The sequence below is a fragment of the Rhipicephalus sanguineus genome, chromosome 4 (assembly GCF_013339695.2).
Source record: "Rhipicephalus sanguineus isolate Rsan-2018 chromosome 4, BIME_Rsan_1.4, whole genome shotgun sequence".
NCBI classification, from domain to species: Eukaryota; Metazoa; Arthropoda; class Arachnida; order Ixodida; family Ixodidae; genus Rhipicephalus; species Rhipicephalus sanguineus.
The window spans coordinates 12744250-12766735 of record NC_051179.1 but is presented as its reverse complement, the minus strand read 5'-3'; the positions used below and the strand labels follow the sequence as shown (position 1 = coordinate 12766735).

At 47.3% G+C, this 22486-nt stretch overlaps 1 protein-coding gene across 2 annotated transcripts in view; it reads right to left on the bottom strand.

Moving 5' to 3' along the window:
- Window positions 1-22486, bottom strand: part of LOC119389415 (actin-related protein 2/3 complex subunit 3-B) — a 109297-nt gene that overhangs the window by 17535 nt on the left and 69276 nt on the right. The window contains exons 1-3 of one of the 2 annotated variants that reach the window (XM_049414422.1): window positions 16017-16077; window positions 14422-14486; window positions 9936-10022 (exon numbers count right to left, since the gene is read on the bottom strand). In XM_049414422.1, the coding sequence (XP_049270379.1) occupies window positions 9936-10022; window positions 14422-14486; window positions 16017-16062 (198 nt within the window). In that variant the 5' untranslated portion in view covers window positions 16063-16077. Of the gene's footprint in view, window positions 1-5513; window positions 6609-9935; window positions 10023-14421; window positions 14487-16016; window positions 16078-22486 lie in introns of those variants that run through there. The other variant, XM_049414423.1, reaches the window with a different exon arrangement.

The window sequence follows — 22486 nt, the reverse complement described above, 5'->3', positions numbered from 1 at the left end:
GCGAGCGCCAGCACGTGCTCGAGTCCCGTAAAAACTGTGCCAGTGAGACACCCATGTGCACTTGAACCTCCGTGGGCGGGGTGACAGCCAAGTGGCAGTGGTTACAGTCGCCATGTAACCGAACGAGTGCCCCGCGCACTCGCTCGGTTACATGGCGCGGACAGATAGCGCAGCAGTCGCCAAGTGCTCGCGTTTCTCCCGGCGAACGATTTGGGTGACCTCTTCAGCACCGTGAAGATGTCTCATTGTAGAGAATGCACCGGAACTCGAAGTGGGATATTACACAGCCTCGAAGCAGACGATGCTTGAAAGCACGTCAACATGCACGCAGCTCAAAGGCAGTGCTTGTTAGGCTAGTTGCTTTGAAAATAATCCTCAGTTAGGTCCTACTTATATTCGCGGGACATTTGAATACAGCCAGTGGTCAAGGAGCACGGACAGACGGAGGAAGCAGCCAGAGCCGCGCGGCATGCCCTCTGTTTTGTTTCTGAGTGCCACCTTTTGAGCAAGACTTCTGGCCAGGCTATGACGTAGCGCTAACAGACAGGATATGCAAGGAGTCGCGACGACTGACCTTCAATTGTTTCCATCTTCCAATATAGAAGGAAATCGGCGCACGTGAACGTATTTCGTGAACTGGTTATTCGAGATGCTCAAACTCAGTTTTGAGGAACTGTATTATCAGGTATTCCGTGAACGACTCTTTTGCTCAACGCAGCGTAACGTATTTGCAGACTCGGTAATCTAAAAGGGTCGGAACGCGAGCTTGTTGGTGCGAGTCCATCGGTGAAAAAAAATTGGGTACCAGTGATGCGAAGACTGAAAAAAAAAAACAACAAAAAAAAAAACAGAGGAGCTGATGGCACTCCCCTCTTCCTCCACCTCACTCTCCTTTCTCACCCCTTGCTATAATATATTGTCACGTGGTCGTGACGTCGACGAAAGCAGCAGTCAACACGTCAGAGATGAAACTCTTTATTTGGCCGAACTTGTGACCGGAAAACTTCTCGAACAATGATGAGCGTTGCTGACATTCTTTGCTGGTCAAACCCGAATACATCAAAATAAAACATGAAGCGGGCGTGGCATTATATACTATATATGGCTACGCCATGTTTCACCCTTCCCCATTTCCCTCCTCCTCATCCTTACTTCAATTTCCCACCACTTGCTATATTATACTATTCAAGGCTATGCTATGCTTTACTCTCTCCCCTCCTTCTCACCCTCACTTCCCTTTCCCACCCTCGCCGAGTTATTGCGTTGCACTCGCTGGGCGCAGCTGTGCGTTCGAAGGTAGAGGCTGTTCATAATGATGATAGTTTATTGCAGGATGGTTCCCTGAGCGACGCCGTATCGGCGCACCTGTTCGGCCTGGCAGATCTGCTGCCGACCGAGGAGGCCTTGGACGCGGTCTATGCCACGTACGCCGACATGCAGCCGGACGCCTTCCACGACAACTGGCTGCGTGCAATCGATGGCCGACGACGTCAGCGGGGCGCACTGGCGGCCGAGTCTCAACTGGCGCGACTCGTAGAGGCGCCTTTCTTCGACTTGGACTTCGAGTGGGTGCCGCCCACCGGCAACGATAGCTCATCCGGCTTGCGAAGGGTGCTGGTAGTTCGGCCACAGCACATCGTATTTCCTATGTACAGCGTCAACGTTACCGACGCCCTCAGGTGCTGTTTCACGATTTCTTTCGAGAGCGCAAACAGACAACACAGAAGAAGAATACATAACAGGAGCAGTTTGAGGGGCAACACTTTTCCAAGTAATCATTGAATGGCTTCGTGAGCTTATTATCTCACGAATCGACTGCGGCAAAACTTTTTAGAATCCGTCATGTACGAGCGGAGTTAGAGGGATTTGTTGCACGTTCGCGCCACGGAGCGAGGGGTCGCAGGTTCAAATCCTCGATCCCACTTGAACTGAAGATATCTTATTATTTCTTTATTTGCATCTACCTCGAATTTTCACTCACGGACAACGCTAACTTTTCTCTCACAACCAACGACGCCGCCGACACCGGAATTTCTTTCGAAACGAGCTCTTTAACGCTATCGCGTTAAAATACTGTTGTTTGTCAGGGTGTTTGAGTGTTTCCTTCATATTGTGCGGTTGTGGTCGCCGGGCTTTTGTCTCATGACGGTGACCGAGGCAACCCAGCCTGCCAGAGTGGGAATACGAAGAAATGCCCTCGCATTTAAAACGCGCTTTCTTTTCAGCGTAGAGTATATAGCTTGATTGGAAGCTGTCGCAGACTCGACGGTATATCCGACCCTCCTCCGTGCAGATACCGCACCCTGGGCGCCCACTTGGCCTGGTCCCTGCTCTCTCGTGCCTCGGCCGACGAGCTGGCCACTGCCACGAAGTCGGCATCCGGTTGCCGCCACCCGCCGACCATCGACTGGCAGCACCGGGTCCGGCTGGTGCACGAGCTGCAGCTGCGCGCTCTCGCCGACGCACGAGCTTCGCGGGGAGAGCAACGGATCGCGGGTCTCGAGCACCTCTCCGAGCAGGCGCTGCTGTTCGCCGTCGGCTGCCTGCTGCTGTGCGACGGCGACCCTTCGCAGCAGCTGGTGGCGCTCTGCAACGAGCCGCCCTTCGGAGACGCGTGCCTCGCCGAGGCATTCGGCTGCCCGCAAGGAAGCGCCATGACGCGATCACGCACCTGCGACGACGGCGACTGAGAGCGACGCGAGGCGCGAATTTGATGAATTTGACTGCACGGAACTCGCCGCTGGATGGCGTGTGCGCTCTGCGCGCATCTCGAAAAACAGTTTAAAAATATACTTATCCCTTAGTGCCCTGTATTTGCATCCGTGGTGGATGAAGATGGCATATATATGATAGAAATATACAGATTTCTTTTCTCTCTTTCTAGCAATGTGTAGAAAATACGAACCCGGGAACTGTAATCAGGATTACTTGAAGATAGCCGCGCGCATGAGGGCGTGGAGGGCATAGGCGTGCACAGGATTCCCTGTAGAGGGAGAGGTGGGGGGGGGGGGGGAGGTTCGTCGCAGCGCTCCTCCTCTCTATTAAGTCAATGTATGGGTCAGACATAGCGCCACCCCCCCCCCCCCCCCAATCTTAGGTGACCGGGGGGGGGGGGCTGCCCCCGTGCGCACGCCCATGGTGGAGCGGGAGGGACACGAGTCGACGGCTTTGTTGTGGAGGCTGACATCGTAGAGAGGAGGACGCGGTAGAGCTTTCGTCCTGGTGAGTATTAGGCGAAACGGGTGATATATTTCAATATTGCCGGCTTTATGAAGCTATTTTTGTGCGCAAAAGCGGTACACAGGACACGACTTCGTCTGAGCCCGTTTATGACGAAAAAAAAACAACAAAAAAACAATTCATGGCTTCAAATACGCAAGCAGCAAGATTCCTCAAGGCATTGGCCATTCATGAAGCTTTCGTTTTTGCACCTAAATATGAGCGGATGAACAAGTAATGCGGACGCTGCAGCCTGGAATCGATCCCCAAACCTCATGATCAGCAGCAGTGCAAGAAATTGTACACCCGAGGAATGAAAAACCAAAATGCGAGTAGATTGTACTAGGAAGTTTCCCTCCCCCCCCCTCCCCCCCCCCCCCCCCTCCCCCCCCCCCCCCCCCCCCCCCCCCTCCCCACCGTGCCACCCCTTCCGGCAGTGATCGCTGAAGAACAACTTAAATTGTGACGCACGCAGTGGATCGTCACCTTTTATTGACATCTCTTCACAGCAGGCATATATATCAAAAATCATTCGCTCCAATTTTATTGACACGTACATGATATAAGTACCGCACAAATAATTAAATAGTTAAACGTATTCATTTGCACCGAATAGAGGTGAACACACGTCTCCAATAGCAAGCACGCTACACTATAAACGACAGCGACAATCGCTCTGTGCCGATGGCTGCAGCCCTATGAGCCTTTGCTGATTGTCAAAAGGGCAGCTTATAAGCTGCCCTTTTGACAATCAGCAAAGGCTCACACCTGCCTCACCGGTGGATTCTCGATGTTATAGTGATTATATGGACCGTACACAGCTTACCTAGCCAATGATTGAGGAAATGACGAAAATGGTGACTCAGCGGCTCGCTGCCTTTTTTTGTTGACATCGGTGCCTCGCTCGTCGCAGCAGTGGTAATGAGGTCTCGTTCGGTAAAGGTCATGTTTCGAAGACTTATCACGACTAATGAGCATGATCTTTCAAATTAGCACAAGCCGCATTGCGAAGTGCTTAGGTCCTGATGTCCTTGGTCTTGCGCGAGCTAGCCAATCCAGTCAGTATAAATTAACTACTTTACATAAGAACAATAGTGATGGGACGTGCGTCCGCTCTTATCATCGGCCTAGCGTGGTGTTGTAGCCCGTGCTTTCAAGAGAACAGAAGCTGCTAAATATTTGCTAAAGACTACTTGGACTCAATAAGTACTTCGTTCTACTGTACGGGGTCGCTAGAGCAATTTGTTGTCAACAGGCATTCGTTTTTTTTTTGTTTTTTCGCGGTGAATTGAGTGCTGCCTTGAAATTTAGGGGCAATATGTTGGTCGAGTTGGTTTCTAGCTTCCATATTTACAGCGCGAGACGACGACACAGAGAAGAAGGCACACAAACTTCTTCTGGCCACCAGTGGTATAAAAGGCTTGCTGGTTTCAATAAAATATCACTTGAAGCGTTCCGTGTGTTTTGTGTGCCTTCCCTGTGGTGTCGTCTCGTGCTGAAAATATGGTAGAAATTTCGGGACCTGGGTTGCCCTCAAAATTAAGTTTTTTTTGTTCCAACAAGTAAAAAGATTGTTTTTATCCATACATATATTTGTGCTAATCAATATTTAACAATATTAATAAGAGCACGTCCGACGTGCTTGACGGTGGCGCCAATAACAACAAATCGCAGGGTCCCTTGCGCATTCACCTAAGACGACTCGAGGGCGAAAGCCATCTTCTTCTTTTTCCTCTCGGTCGATGTATTAGGGAGCCTGCATGAACGGCCGGTCGTGTAGGCTCCCTAGATGTATTTAAAGTTGTAGGGACTATAGATGTATTTATTCTGCCCCGCCACCCTCCGAAAGCTTTGCGCACCTAGCGTGGTTTGGCACTGCCTCCAGGATCCGATGCACCTCACCTGGTTTTGCACTGCCTCCGTGATCAGCCCACCTTTGACCAAGCTATGACGCCATGTGATGACGGTGTAGGCTTACAGAAGCGACGGAACGGGACGGCTGAACCAGAATCGACGCCAGCAGGGAACACGAGCCGCGGCTTCACGTGCCACTGCGAAGCGCCGTCTTCATTTCCTTCTCTTGAGGTCGCGCGCTCTCCAGTTTTGTTCGCCGCCCAAATGAGGGCGCTACAACGGCATTATGTGGCGTTACGTCACATGACGTCACGCCAGAATTTGTGACGTCATGATGACGCCACAATGTTGTGTGATCGGTGACATCATGATGACGTCATATGGTGACGTCATGGCGTGATGATTTTTTGCACCACTCGTCGTAGACGCCGCAGGACGCCGACGGTCAAATTTCGTGTTTAGTGAGGCACATAAGGCTTTCGCTTTAAATACCAGTGCCAATTTAGAGGCAAATGCCGGAGGAATGTTTTCAAGCACTGCGTTATAAGCGCGCCGTCACATGCACGCGACATCTCGTCATCGAGGCCAACACTTTATAGTCGGCGGCAGCCTAAGAATAAAAAGTAAAATGCTCCACTGTCCGTGCGTAAAATGCGCGCCCAACCGCGGCCGCTCTTTTCGATGACTATCGAATGGTTTGCTGAGACGAGAGTCGCTCGAGGCACCGCTGCAGTGGCAGCCGTCATCCGTATTTTATTGTATTGCTTGTTTCTGCCAAAAGAAGGTCTTTCGTACTGTTATTCGCACGTACACAGAAAAGTCGCCGCTCGCGCACGATAGTCAAAGATTTGGGCGGCTGTACCTCAGCGTCACTCGATCCCGCCAGTCGTCATTCGACGAAGTAGAAGCTGGTGATTGTGCCGCTTTGGTCGGAGAGTTTATCGCGTACCATCGTTTCGGCAGCGCCAACCCGGCACGTGTTTCGTGCATCGCTCGGGTACGCCATCACTGTACTCGCCGATTTTTTGTGAACTGTTTCCTTCGCAGCGCGGAGGCACGCAAAATAAGGGTAATGCGGCCTCGTGGGCGGAGCCTATATTTATTCTTAGGGTGCAACCGACTACAGCGCGCTCCTATTCCATATACGTGGCATGGCAGATGAGCGCGCCAATTGCGAGTGCCACGCTAACAACGCTGGCTGCGAGTCGCGAATGGCCGCTGCCGGCAGGGGTTGTAGTGACGTTGCCTGGTGCGCTTGTAGTGGACTGGTTAACCATTGTTGACGGTGTCGTGGCGGCACTGCTGTTGCTCGTCGTGGAAGGATTGGCTGAGTTGGTAGCATTGGTCGATCCGGTTTTCGGAGTTGTCGTCGTTTGGTTGAGATTTGCGCCGTTGGTGATTCGAGTGGTCCGGTCCTCCGTGTTTGTCGCGTTGACTTGTACACAAGTGTCGTTCCGGCACACCCCGTACTCTCTCGTTTTATCGCCTTGACTCTCCGCCGTAGCGCCAACTTCATTAGCCCCTGTGTTGTTTCTCTGTGGATGGAAGACATTCGTAAGCGCCACGCTCTCCATCGGACATGAAGTGAACGAGCTGCACAAATAGGACTTTTTATGTGAGCCTATTTAACCACAGCCTTTATTTACAATTGTCCACAATTAGAAGTAATTATATGTGTTAGCGGCAGGTAACCGTGTCCACGAAATGTTCGTGAGCTCATTAGGTCGGCACAGCCTTTGGATTGGTGCGCATTCTAGTTTACGAGTTGTTCAGTGCGTATCACAGGTTATTCACGTTCTAATAATTGGCCCGTATCAAAAGTATGTTATTCGCCAAGTTACGAGGCAGGTTTGCTCATTTAAGAGCAAGATTAGGTTAACTCATTCATTCACACAATCATCTCAACTCCCAGCTTGCCGCGGGGGCTACAATGGCGCTTTATATTAAGCGAAAAATTAGTATGCAAGCAAAAACGCGAGAAACGCAAGACAATATAATACACGAATCATAAGCGCCCATTTCCAGTTGAGTTCACGTTTCTTTGTTTTTGAAGCATTTTAACTTATGCTTAATCATCGTCAGCCTGTTCTTCCTGGCATACATGAGCGAATGAACGCGTTCGATCTGCTTGCGTCATTTTACTATATCGCTGACTGTGTGGGAGGAACCGATTCGAGTGAAAATGCGGTTAACTGCACCATTATACGACTTCAGCATGACACGCCAAGTCACAAGTGCCCACCTACGCATTCTGCTAAATAAACCTCTGTATACAGCCTGAAATGTAGCGCAAACGACAGATCACTTTCTTCATACACGCAGTCGCTTTGCCTCCATCCGCAGAATGCTTCTTAAAATGCTGACTGTAAGATGGGGTTAACATTGACTACATCAAACATTTTGTCTTTTGCAGCCTATAAGAATAGCTCTATGGTGCTATTCTGAGTGCTCTACACAAATTTATTGAAGCATGTGGAAGATTGCGCTGGTGGTGTCACCGACCACAGGGACCATTTTTTAAAATTCTTTATTTCGTTTCTGTATGGATAAAAATTCTCTATGTACATTTTATTTACATCAGGTTTCATCTTTCTATTCTTTTTTTTTTGATGTTATATACAGTTTGATATAGCTTCATTCAATTAATTTAATTATTTGTTCACGCATTTCCTTCATAAACTGCAGTGTCGCCAATCTCCCTCGTGGGTATGAGCCAGTTTTCCTGAGCGACGCAACAAATTATATTAGAAGGGTTGCTGACCGGGCGAGTTGGTCATCCATGAACGTAGCGTGTATTATCGCGGTGCATAAAAGAAAGGAACACGACACAGACGTAGAGATAGGTTAGCGCCTACCTATCTCTACGCCTGCGCCGTGTTCCTTTTCTTTTATGTACCGCTACGTTCATAAATTATATTACGCGATTTTAATTTCCAACGCCACAATGTGGCTTCATGAGAGACGCCGTGGTGGCAGTTGGGGGAGGGGAAAATGGCAATGTTGTCGTGGTTAAAGTGAACAGCGAGCTCAATACACACGCGTTGCTGTGTGTGACCCATATATAGCACAGCCTCATACCGAACATGCGACCTGGTGTTTTTGTTTTGTTTTGTTTAGGAATGAAAATAGTTGCGCTAGCGCCTGTGACGACGACAAACTCTGTGCACGAGGGATGAAGTCATCGTCGCCGTCGTTGATAATGATGATGATGATTATGATAATATTTATAATTAACACAAACCTACCATGAGGAACAGCTAAGCCACGAGCCGGGTGGTATCACAAAAGAAAAATAAGATGTAATGAAGATATAAAAAATTGTCAAGAGCTTGGAGGAAGCTTGAGCTACGCCTTCAAGAGTAGAACGCGATAGCCTAATCGGGCCCCGTGCGCATCGCCTTCTCAATTGCTAGCCTAGCTTCGGTTCTCGGTGCATGCCTCAACCGTGCCGTAAGGGAGCGAACGACTGTGCGCGTAACACCGGCCGTTTCAAACTATCCTAGAATGCCTACTGCAAGTGCAGTTGTTAAGTGCACTACAGCATAATTATTCCTTTTTGCGAATCATCGAAGGGCCCTCTACGCGTCCGTAGGGCAACACGCGAACCTACGCAGGTGTTCACTTTGTTGATGCCTTTGCTGCTGATATGTCCGAGCGCTATGTAATGGTGGGCCTTTAAAACACGCACTCGTTGCGCAATTCACATGTTTTGACGCTCCTTGCGTTTGCCCCTCGGACGCTGAGGAAGGGCATTCGGAGGGGTAGACAGACGAGCCGACGAACGCTTTCGCTGTAGGCTCGTGCACAACTGCAACGCCGCGACTAAATTTCGCGCGGCTTGTCACGGTGTATCCGTTCTTGAGTTCAAGGCCACGCGGAGATACACAGCGGAACTCACTCGACTAGGCCAGTAAAGCTTTCGCTTTAAAATTGGAAATTCTAACAGGCGCGGGTTCGATCTCAGCAGCGGCGGTCGCATTTAGATGGAGGCTAGAGGCCCTTGTATACTGTGCGATGTCAGTGCACGTTAAAGAGCACCAGATGGTATAAATTTCCCGAGCCCTCCATTACGGCGCCTCTCATAATCAGATCGTGTTTTTGGCACGTAAAACCGCAGCTATTACGATTAACTACACATGCTGTCTTTGAAGCAGAAGCATGGGCGATATATTCGCGTGATCCCTCGTGACCGTATGGAGGTGATCGTGTACGCAAAGGTACAAAATATACTCTTTAAAGGCGTTAAAACGCTTTATTGAAGACAGCGACATTGTTGGCAATTATTGACACATTCATGTTCCTGTTATCTTAATGCCACCTGTTATAAGTATGTCATAGTTGTTATGATGAGTTGTCGTTATGTTACCCACATGGGATGATTCATCTCCATGATGACTAGAGACATTATTAGCGACATTATTATTTGCATTTCAGACGTTTGATTTCATGTTATCATGGCGTTACTTAAATTGTCTATTGTAAGTACAACGCATCATTTCTATATTCTGATGGCACTGTGAGAACTTCGTATGACATGGTTTCTTTCAAAAAAATTTTGTCCTGGTGCTACCGTGAGATATTAGAGTGTGAACGCTGTTTGGCGCTTTTTTTTTTCTTGAATCACCCTGTTCTGTTACTCCTTGAGTTAGAGAAAGTTGTGAGTTGCGTGCTGGATCCACGCAAGAGCTAAGGAGTAGCCGGCGCCTTATTTGGCCGCCAACATCTCCCCACATCATATCAATAACGATAAAAAAAAGCCCACGTTTCGCCTCAGCACGGTGATAAGTTTCCTTCACTTTGCTGCGGTTACGTATATGCTATGTGACAGAAAGAAACTATAACGACATATACCATATACTCACATCAGACAGGAGGCACTTCGTTTCGTCCGGGGCTTTGCTGCTCCCCTTCGAGGTGCCGTTGCATATCATGTAGCAGGTATCGTTTGCCTATTGTAAAGAAAGAATGAACACGCAACTGGGCAAAAAGTAACCGTTAGGAGGCCTTGGTAGGTACCGCCTCTGCGTCTTGCTACCGATCTGATCTGCCTTTGTCCCGTCGTTATAAACGCCTATTTAACCACGTTTCATCGAGCCAGTATCAACCTATAGCCCAAATTAGTATCAAACCACGGTTATAGACGCGGCGTGCTCTTTTTTTGTATTAAAAAAAATTAAAATATAAAATTATACCCGCACAAATAATCGTGACTTTGCCATTCGACTGTGCATATTGGTGGCCTTTAGATACGCACAATTTTGAGAGCAATAAACGAAGTTTGTTAATTACCTTTTAAATGATTGATCACAGGTGGCTAAAGCGAATGATTAGTTCGGAGCCCGTCCTCGAAGCGATCTAGCTGAGCGAATAAAATTTCGTTAAGGACGCTCTCGTACGAATTACGCGAACAGATATTTCACGCTTGAAAGCCCTCCATAAGCGAAACTGACGCCTGTAGCCTCAGTTTCGCTTACAAAGGGCTTTTCAATAGAAAGGGTAAAAAAAATGACGCTTACATCAAACGTCGCTCTTTATCATCGGCAACAAGATTTTAAAAGAAGAAACAAGCAAAAACACACGCTCTAAGTTTGAGGACCAGGAGTTGAGCCCACAAACCCAATCAAAGTTTAAATCCGAAGCTGTACCAACTTGTGCATTGTTACGGCACTCTAGTAAGCAAAAAAAAAAAAGTAAGGGCGCAGAGAGCGCTGTGTGTGCGTCGCCCTTCTTTGTCCCCGTCTTCTATTGCGCCGTGTCCCTTCAAGTGTTTCCCCAAAACACACACACACACACACACACACACACACACACACACAAACACACACACACACACACACACACACACACACACACACACACACACACACACACACACACACACACACACACACACACACACACACACACACACACAAATAATAATAATAATAATAATAATAATAATAATAATAATAATAATAATAATAATAATAATAATAATAATAATAATAATAATAATAATAATAAATAAAAGGGGGGGGCTGAGTCTGTGTGCCGATTTGCATGGATCAGCAAGCATACACAGCCACCAATCTCACGCCACTGTTAACGAAGCCAACTTACCTGAGACACATGTGAGACTAGATGTGCCTAATAAATAAGTTCTACAGAACATTGATTCTTACTGTATGTTAACGATTTCGCTATTACTATCTCTCTGCCTTTTCTTTTTTGCATGATTTAGCGGAAAATTTTTTTTGATGGATTGTGAAATCGAGTGTAACCTAATGTAAGTCATTGAGAGCTTGCCGCAGTTAAGTGGCCCGCATGTCCTACACTTATGCGCGGTTCTTCTCTAAATTGTGCAGCTTCCTACGTGTATCTTAATCATACGTCGATATAATATCTTTTGAAAAGTCCTCTTTGGCTAAGTCATATCTATAAACATGAAGTGGCATGCTTTTTCGTCTAAAGCGAGACTTCCCACTTGCTTAATTTTACAGCTTTTGGGAAACACTTATACTTCGCGTTATCCGGGACATGGGTCACGTGACATATTTGAAGCTGTGCCGAGTCTCTCAACTCCTTTCACTATGTTTGACTACCATTGCACTTCCAACATCACGTCCAGTCTTAACATTTCTCTATAGATGAAGCAAGAAATTGTCGGGCCTTTTTCCCTTTCGTAAAATGTATCACAATTATAACCATGCACTCAACGACGTTGATTCGGATCTGTTATGTTCATTTCGCTCTGACTACACCATATGCTCAAAGCTTGTATCCCGCGTCATAACACTGTAACGTAGACCCGACCTTGCGTTCTTAACAAAAAATTCGGCATATCCCACGCACAGTGGGAATCGATGTAATGCGAAGCAGCCAGCAAACAGCTGCATACAACGCCTTGTTTGTCTTTCAGGCAAATGAAGTCATTCATATCATTTGTAGGCGTGCAACGGACAGGCGCACATGTACCCTGACAGTGATTTTTTCCCTCTTTCTGTTAATCCCTTTCAAACCGGACGCGCGTATGGTTGACCTCCCTGCCCTTTCATTCCTTTCCTTCCTCCTCCTTCGTACCATGATATCTAGTCCACTATATATCGCATGTTTGTCATGCATGCATGCGTGCATGTACGATATGGCATATACCATGCTAATGAAATGTACACACAATGCATGACCTGTCGTTCATGATCGTCACGCACTCATGTCATGCCATACCAATTTTGGTATACATTCAGTTAACAAAACAGCAGGAAGTGCGCCGATACAGTGTCATGTAAATCATGCCGTACATGACATGCATGTAATGATTTCCATGCTTGGACCTGTCGTTTTATGTTCATCATACATACACGTCAACGAGTACCAATTTTGGTACATATCAAGCTAACGCCGCGAGTCCGCCATGAGCGTGGCATGTAAGTCATGCCCTGCATGAGATGCATGTCATAATTGCCATGTTACCACCTGTCATTTATGTACGTCATGCAGTTATATCTCGCAATACCAAATTCGGTACATATCATGCTAGCGAAACGGCCGCGAGTGCACCACGAGCGAGGCATGTAAATCATGCCGTAGATGGCATGCGTGTCATGATTTTCGTGTTACCACTTGTTATTTATGTTCGCCATACAGAAATGTTCTGTCATGCCAATATTGGCATACATCCATTTAATTAAACAGCCACGAGTGCCCCGAAACATGCCAGTATTGGTATACATCCATTTAATTAAACAGCCACGATTGCCCCGAAACTATGTCATGTAAATCATGGTGTACATGAGATGCGTGACATGATTTGCTCGTTAGGACCTGTCACTTATGTATGTCATACACTCTTGTCACGCCATACCAACTCTGGTACATATCACGTTAACAAAACAGCCACAAGAGCATCAAGACCATGGCATGTAAACCATGCCGTTCATGATATGCATGTCATGATTTTCATGTTATGACATGTCATTTACGTTCTTCATACAGCCATGTTATGGCATACCAATTCTGGTATACATCCCATCAACTAAACGGCCAGGAGAGCGCAAAGACGTAGGCGGATAGATAGATAGATAGATAGATAGATAGATAGATAGATAGATAGATAGATAGATAGATAGATAGATAGATAGATAGATAGATAGATAGATAGATAGATAGATAGATAGATAGATAGATAGATAGATAGATAGATAGATAGATAGATAGATAGATAGATAGATAGATAGATAGATAGATAGATACGATCAAAGTCGCAGAAGTTCGCTAAGAAACGCTTCGCATTTATTATGCGATACCAACGTCCTGGCTCATCAGTCGCAGCTACATGCAACAATCGTTTCCGCAGACCACTCGCCGGCATAAGCTGAAGTTCCGCTAGTGACGTCTTTTTTATTTTTGTACGCAGACCTGTCCCCCTGTGACTTTTGTTTCGTGTATTCAATGCAGTAAACCAGTTGCGAAGAAAATAATTTATACATTGTTTATTTGATCGTTCTGTTCTAATACCTTGTACTTGTGTGATTGCACATTTTATTACAGCTCCTTCCTTATCTGATGCATAACTGCGACCTCTTGAAAATAGATAGATAGATAGATAGATAGATAGATAGATAGATAGATAGATAGATAGATAGATAGATAGATAGATAGATAGATAGATAGATAGATAGATAGATAGATAGATAGATAGATAGATAAATAAATAAATAAATAAATAAATAAATAAATAAATAAATAAATTCTGCAAACAGGCCGCGGACGCGGGAAAGGTACAAACAAAGTAGCGGATGACACCTGCATAGTGCTCGCAAAGCTACAGTCAGTTACAACCTATAAGAAAAAATTTCAGCTCCGCCCGCAGCCATCGCTGTCCCTCCCACCGAAAATTTGCGCAAATGCTCCATCCAATGGCGCTTACTCATTTTCGGGACGTCAAGCACTTGTCGAGTGTTTCAGACAGCGACAGCCCGACTTTCCCATACAGACAATCGTTTGTGTCGCCGGTCTTAGGTCGGAAACTTTGAACGTCCCGGTAAATTTCGACAGGGGTTCTGACATCGCTGCTCAGCCAAACGTATAGTGTTTTGTGTAGTGAGGACGAACCTTTAACGCTTAATATGCGTAGTATTTACATTAGCCGAGAAAAGGCACTTACGGTTCGAGCGGAAACCAGCTAACAGGACTTTCTTTCACGGGTAAAGAGCTGGCGCGCCGCGGTTCTGTGGGCAGAGCTTATATTTTTTTTAGGCTCTAACCGCAGTGTCTGTCTTACGCGCAAGCGTCACCGGCAGCCGCCAAAATGTGAGCCAAACTCGATACGGCGCTTCGAGCACAACGATGCTGCGGCAGTGAACTTACCAGAAAAGCACCTGCGTCGTTTTCTTGGCAGTAATCGGTGGTATTGACGGCATGGCTTCTGGTAGCTGCGAATGCATAAGAGAAAAGGAAAGTGTGCTTTACCTTCTGCTCCAACAGTATAGCGCCAAAATAGGTCCCACCGTAATCCAGCTCTATTCTTCCAGGTCGGAAAATCACTTCTTCAGTATCTCAACGTGCCGACTTCTTTCCCACGAATCTGTCTCGAATAATGTAATTAGAATGAGTGCGACCGTGAGAAAATTGTAGACCGCCCGAACAGCCGATTCAACTCACTGTTGCTCTTTACTTTTACAAACGTTTTTTATCAGACCTCGGAACTAAAGGAAGCCCGCAATGCATGGAAAACGTGCCGGCGGCGTCTGTGTAGCACACCCTGTACGTAAACGCCATTTTAGGTGGCTTCTTAGAATCTCCATACATCACCCGAATTCAAGAAATGTATTCAGTGCATACATAATACTAAAGAATTTGCAGCTGTGCGGATTATAGCGGCATCCGTGTAGCACTGCTGAGCACGATGTCGTGGGCTCGATCCCCTGCCCCGGCGGCCGCTTTCCGATGGGAGTGGAATGCAGAAACGCTCTTGCACCGTGCCTTGTGTGAACGTCAGTAAACTCCAGATAATCAAGTTAATCTTAGGCTCTGCCTCAGGACTGTAAGGTCAACTATATACTACTACCAAGCAACTGTTTCTTTTTTTCGACGCGGAAAATTTTTAGTATACAATTTAGGTAGTACTAGAGTATATACCGATAAGTCGCGCTTGCTTAAGACGCGAACATTATCCGCATATTGGGTATTCGTCAATACTATCAGACCATCTAGAAAGCGTAGTAGTTGTCGTTTTTAAATCAGCTATATAAATAGTTCATGCTAGCAGCTGTTATAATCATCGATCAGCGAAGCAAGGAGTGCACTCAATTTGTCTCCGCAAAGGATTGTTACGGGGAAATCAGAAAGACAGAGTAGGAGAGGAACGAAGAAAGGCAGGGATATTGACCAGTTGATAAAAAAAAGTAGGGTAAAAGATTGGCAGGGAGAACACTCTTAACGGGTGCTTCTATTTCTTTTTCCAATTCGGGGTGTTACGGGGGGTTATAACCCAGATATGATTTCGAGGCGAACTCGGGATGAATTTTGTCAACCTGAGGTTTTTCTAACGCGCACCTAACCCTAAGCACAAGACGGTTTCCCCCTTTCGCTGCCTTCTAAATGCGGCTGCCGCGGTCGGCAATCGAACCCACGCCTTCGTGCTTCGTAGCGCAACGCCATAGCCGCTACACCACCACAGCGGGTCGTGGAGGAATGTTCGCTTCGGGCTCATTCACACCTGCGACCGGTCGCACGACCATTTGCGATTGGCGACCAAAAAGCAGCTCGACGCGCCCGACGTTCACACCTGCGGGCTACTACAGCCCAATAATCCTAAAGAAGCACTAACGGCACGCAAATGTTAAAACAGCGTGCGGCTTCCGTTTTACCCAGTCGAATTCAATTACGACTGACTGGTTAGCTATGTTTCAGTGGCGTTTAGAACTTTCCTTTGAACAAACAATCCGCAGAGTGAGACGTACCGAGGAAGAGCGAGGCGCACACGACGAGCATCATCGCAGAGGTCATGGTTGGCTCCTTCAGCTCGGTCCGCCTGGAAGACGAAGAGTCTGTTCAAGGGTGCGCCGCAGGATAACAGCTTAATATGAGCGCGGCGACGACAGTCGGGGTGAGAGTAGCGCGCTGCTACGTGACACTCCTGGTCGCTGGTTTGTGGAGCTTCGACTGGCCCGCTGATGAGCGTGCAGGAAATGAAACGCTGTGTTTTCGCCACTTGCAAATGCGGGTGACTGGGGCGTAGCGGTGTGCGTGTGTGACACAGAGGTGGATCGTGCGTTGTGGACGCACGCAACAGACACCCGCATGCTCGGTTCCTGGACGGCCGTTGCGTAAAAGAGCGCCAGCGTCGAGCGGCTTCCGGTTCTCTTGCACTTTTCCGAAACGACACGCGAATCGCACCGTGGTGTGTCCTTTAGCACTGCCTAGTAAAATGCACATCACGTAACACAGCTTGAGGCTAAGCAAGCCGTGCTGGCTTTCCATTGACTAACTACGGGCAGACAGGAGCGGGAGGCTTGTCGAGTGACACTAACACTACACGAGACCGAAATTTATCGAAATAATGGCGGCAACGCGAGATCACCGAGGACTACGCCCATACTGTACGGCTACCGCGCTAACAGCTACCGTCATGCAGATAGTGGGTCCTCATACCACGACAGCACCGCATTTTGGTGCTTGGCTTCACGGACCGTACCTTTCAAGTGGTAAAGATTTATGTTGCCGGAATCGGCCGCATGTAGCACATACAGTGAAACCTCGGTGATACGATCACAGCTCATATGAATTTCGGGGTGATACGAATTTTTCGTTGGTCCCGGCCAAGGCCCATTGGCCTGCAATGTAATGGAGTACGATTGTTGCGAATCGATTTTCACCCAGCGGCGTTTGATACGATCGTACGATATACCGCTCAGGTGCGAAGAGGTGCTGTCCGCGCTGTCGCAGAAGACGCGCCAAGCACGTGCGAGCGCGGGAACGCAAGCGTGGGCATGCGCGCCGCAGCACCAAATCGTCGGAATCACGGTGTAAGAAAAACACTTTTCTTACGGTCAGAACAAGAGACGCGTCACGGCTTCCGAGATTGTGTGCGCGAATCTTTGAGGCTCTTATGTGTCTCCGTGTGCCTTCGTGTTTAGATCACAGAGGACATTAGCGCCATGTTTTTTTTTTCTAACGCGTCGACGCGAGCTGCTTTCGTTGTACTGTGTTTACACGTGACCGCCTCGTGCATCAGACATCCTATGAAAGGTGGACGAGGACTGAAAGAAGGCGAGGACGGTCTTGGCGAAGGAGTCAGGCCTCACAACGTCAACATGGCGACCGTTGAGGTCGCACTTGTGCGGGCATGGCCGTAAATCTCCCAAAAACATCCCCAACATCTCCGCGATAACAAAATCATAACACAGGACCGTGGTTCTCTAATTTTGTGGCCTTGATCCATCGCGTCAAAGCGCTTCTTTCGTTATTTTCGTTGCAGTACTCCGGTGTGATGCAAAAATGCATACTAAAATTTGGAAGGGGCTACTGCTGTCGCGGGTCACAACGCACCTGGTTCATTAATTAAATACGCGCGTACGGGCCGTGCTGGTATGATTGCCGACATCTAAAAACTTAACTGACAATCATTCAGGGTTCTTCCTGACGTTGCTGCGACCCTGAAAAACAATAAATGAAAATGTACGCCAGCTTTCTTTTGTCGCATGCTAATTTTCCATGCTTTTCTGGTGATACGAATTTCGGATGATACGAATATTTTTGGTGGTCCCGTGAGATTCCTATCACCAAGATTTTATATGATTATTGATGAGTTGCACATATTGTTAATTATACTGCTACAAACCAATAACAGGAAGAAACAAACCTAAATAACGAGACTGTCGTAAAGGCAATCCGTTACTGGATGGGAGGACATTAGATGATGAAAAGCAAAACTAGTATTTAAAGGAAAATGCAGTTGAAACTCGATACAACGAAGTGATGACCACGCTCGTGTTATTTTGTTAAATCGGGAAGTTCGTGAAATCGAGAAAGGAATTTTGCGGCTCTTCGAAATCTAAAATTGTAACGTATATAGCAACGACCTAAAAGTTTCCACGACATTGGTTTTGCCGGCAACCCACGCCTGTGCATGTGAAATACTCGCGAGAGTAGCCTGAGGGCGGCCAGGACATGGAGCCCCCCATCCCAGGGCGATGCAGGCGGTCACGTGAAGCTATGACAGGCTACCGACATGCAAGGACACGGCGAATTAATGTAACGACTGTGCGAGCAGGCCGAGCGCGAAAGTTGCGAGGAGGCGGTCGGTGCTATTTGTCACATATCATAAAATAACCAAAACAACCACCGCCACCCCTTGCGCCATTTGGTACGTAAGGGTTCTACCGACTGCCGAGTCCGCTGTTCCGTGCATGGGCGCGGCGTGCAGTCTCGGTAAAACAACGCTAGGGCCGTGACTATTGCTTTAATGCGATAGCGTTAGCGCGGATGCTCTAAAGAAAGCCAAGCTGTGCCAAAATTGAGAGGAAATCACCACTTTTTTTTTTACTCACTTATTTCAGTAAAACTTCGTTAAATCGGGTATGGTAGCTAAGTTAGTTCGTTAATTCGGGTAGATGACAACATTGAACACAACAGGTAGCTGCCGGGGAATGAAAATTTCTTAGTTAGATCGGGAACTTCGTAAAATCTGGTTTCGTTAGCTCGATCGAGTTTTAATTGTATAGTTCCTTTATTGCGGTAGGGGGGGGGGGTGATTCTATCTGTGCCGCAATTGTTCGGGGTCACTTAACTTCACGAATGACGTCACTGGTAGAGCGGCACGTCGTTTTCGATCCTGGCTCTGGCAGTTGTGGTGCTGCCAACATAGTGGGAACCGCGAAGCGGCACGGCGCAAGTTATTGCCCCCTGAACTTCTGCCTTTTCTTTTTGAGCGACACACCTGCATAGTTACCCAGCTCATGTGTACTACGATACACGTTGACCAAAAGCTACTTGTCTTGCTTCGTATAATGTTATAGAGTGCTACTAGCGCAATAATTACTTTGTCCTTCCGATAAAAAACCATGCTTAATAATAATATCTGGAGTTTAACGTCCCAAAACCACGATATGATTACGAGAGACGCCGTAGTGGAGGGCTCTGGAAATTTCGATCACCTGGGGTTCTTTAACGTGCACCTAAATATAAGTATACACGGGCCTTAAACATTCTCGCCATCAAAAATGCAGCCGCCGCGGCCGGGATTCGATCCCGCGACCTTCGGGTCAGCAGTCGAGCGCCATAACCACTAGACCACCGTGGCGGGGCCTTAACACACACGTATAGTCCATTTCCGTAAAGCGGAACAGGACATTTTGCCGGCTGCCGAGAACATTGTTTTGTAGGAATGCGTTAGATTAGCTCCCTCCGTTCTCGGACCGCCACATTACCTCCACGTCAACGAGACTTTAGATCAGGGGTCTCGAACACGCGGCCCGCGGCTTCACACGGAATAAAGTTTTGTGACTTTGCTAAATAGTATTCGCATTACTTTCTCGCCTGTTGCGATTATTGGCGCTGTGTTCGGGTAAGCTAGAGAGATGAGAATGGTCTCAAGCATTATTTTTAGTGAGACATCCCATGCGTGGGAGTCGCCCACTGCGCGCAGGGCGCGTCCCGCAGGAGCTCATTAAAGTTATTTCAATCAATCAATCAATCCCATGCGGTCACTATTAGTTGAAAAATTTTGGGAAGAAAACTAGATTTCAGAATCGGCGTCCAGGTTTTAGTCATTGCGGAAATAAGTATCGATATGTTTTTCGAAACCTGACGTCAAATCCTCTTCAGAAATGACCCATATATGGGATATATATGAGTTCTTTCAAATTTCAACTTTAGGCGGCATTTTGTTCAAGCTATCTAACTGTATGAGAGAGATAGATATATTCAAACTATATAAGAGGGATAGAGATAGAAAGAGATAGAAATAAAGAGAAAGAAAGAAAGAAAGAAAGAAAGAAAGAGAGAAAGGGAAGAATGGGACAAAAAGACAGAGAGACAGAGAAAGAGAGAGAGAGAGAGAGAGAGAGAGAGAGAGAGAGAGAGAGAGAGAGAGAGAGAGAGAGAGAGAGAGAGAGAGGAGATGGGAAAAAAAGGGGAAAAAATTGGCCGCGTATCTGCGTGCTTCGCTGCAAATGTCGTCTAAAGACGATAGAAGAGGCGCTGCGTGAGATATGGACGCCATCTGGCAATACGTCGGGAAACATGAGTGCTGTGTTGCGGGCTGGTAGTCCCGGCGCAGCGGCAGGCGAAGACCGGCGGTGACCAACGCGACCGGTGGGGACGCCGGTCAGCCCGAACACGCTGTTTGGCGCGATGCGCCGAAGAAGAAACGTCCGCACTCAACGAGTACTCTCCACAAACTCTCTTATTTACGCGTCGCCTGGGTAAAACAGGAATGCCAGAGCGGCGGCCCCTGTCATTCGCACAATGCAATACTGAACCGAAACCGAAACACAACATGAGCTTGTGCAGAGGGCACGGAGGAAGACAAGTTTCAGCGCAGTCGCATTTTCAGCGCAGCTTAAGAAACTAGGGTCTTTAAAATTTCGTGTCTATGTATTTTCTATTAAAGGAACACACCACCTAATACTTACCTAATGATGTTGCGCCTCAGATATGCGTAATATTTACTTTTTGATCGACAACGTTCACAAATATGAACAGCCGTGCCAGTTCAAGATGGGTGGTCGGTAAGCAAGTGGTTCAACTTTGGCCGGGTGGCTGAATCGGTTGACGTGCCGACAAACAGAAAGACAGACCAAAATTTCTGCGTTTAAGTTCCCCAAGAAAGACTATCGTCTTTTGAAAGAAGACGCAGCTTGCACTAACAGCAGAGCTGGTGGGCACCTAGCTGATGCTGGTTTTTCTATAGGTTTTCACACTCTCACCTCTCTCTTTCCCACCCCTTGCTATACTACACTATACATCAGGGGTCGGCAACCTGCGGCCCGCTGGACAGTATTATGCCGCCCCCGGCACGACGTCAGAACCCCCACCCCCCACACCAACCCCTAACTAACCGGTGAACATCTCTCTCTATCTTTATATCTCCCCCATCCCTTCCCCCAGTGTAGGGTAGCATACCGGTCCTTCTAGACTGGTTAACATCCCTGCCTTTCCTTTCTCTCCTTTTCCTCCTCTCCCGACTAAGCGATGAGTCCACGACTTTTTTGCGTCTGTCGGTGAGCAACCTTGACGTAGACATTTGCCAGTTGGCTAAGAATGTTCAGCAGCAACAGTCGCATTAAAAGTTTTTTTTATTTGCTTGTAACCTACGTTTATAAATTGCAACCTTGTGACATGCCTGCTGAAAATAAATATGATTTCCATTCCAGTTTTGTATATCGTTATTGTCAATTCACCGAATTTTTCCCTTTGCCTGCAAAGCAATCCCCCCCCCCCCCCCGCCTATTTGCCGGCTTCATGCAACTCGGCCCTCCGCCTCAAAAGGGTGCCGATCTTTGGTATACATGGCTATGCTTGCTCTCAGCTTCGTCATTCGATGCCTGGATATTTACTACATTTCTTTCTCCCTTTCTCTATATTTCTTTCTATCTGTACTTGTTTTCTCGACAATCAGTTATTGCACACCACGCCGGACCAATCGGTGCTCGTGTTCTGGGAGCAAAGCAGAAGAGCAAGAAGAGGAAGGCGATGATGAAGAGGACGAAGAGAGCGCGCGCCGGTTCATGATGATGACACTTTTCTATTTACGACACACGTCAAACCTCGACCATAACAGCTCTGCTGTGAAAAGAGGTAGAAAAAAAAAAGAGAGAGAGCAAGCGTAGCCGCGCAAGGGGTGGCAAAGAGAAGTGAGGGTGAGAAGGATGAAAAGGAGGAGGGCAGCGCCGCCATAGAGTTTCCTCTAAATATACTAGAGGGAACTCTGGCACTAGTGTCTATGGGAGCTGCAACGTAAGGCACTTCAGCCACCATGAGAATGACGGGTAGTACACGGATTTGTCTGCACTTCGTTTTTTCGGCTCCGTTTGGCTCTGTGTGACCTGTATCCGCTTTGTCGCAAGACGAAGTTCAGCAAACGTTCAGCAGTTCCACTTCACCACCTTAACCTTTAGGCTCACCAATTGAAATTGGCACACAAAGTTCACAACGATCCATTATTTTATCCAACACAAAGGCCAAAACACAACAATAAACAAAGCCACAAGTGCGTTGGAAGCCGCAAGCACGAAGATTAGGCACACCCGCGCACTATACCCATAATTCCTGGTGGCTGAACGATCGCAGTCACAGATATAATTGTAAGAAACTCTATGAACGCCACCAGCTCCGCTGCTTCCTCAGTCTTTGCCCCACTAGTGCGTAGCTGTCCCATTTTTTTCTTTTCATTTTTGTCTCTATTAATAAAGTTGGGATGGGTACATTT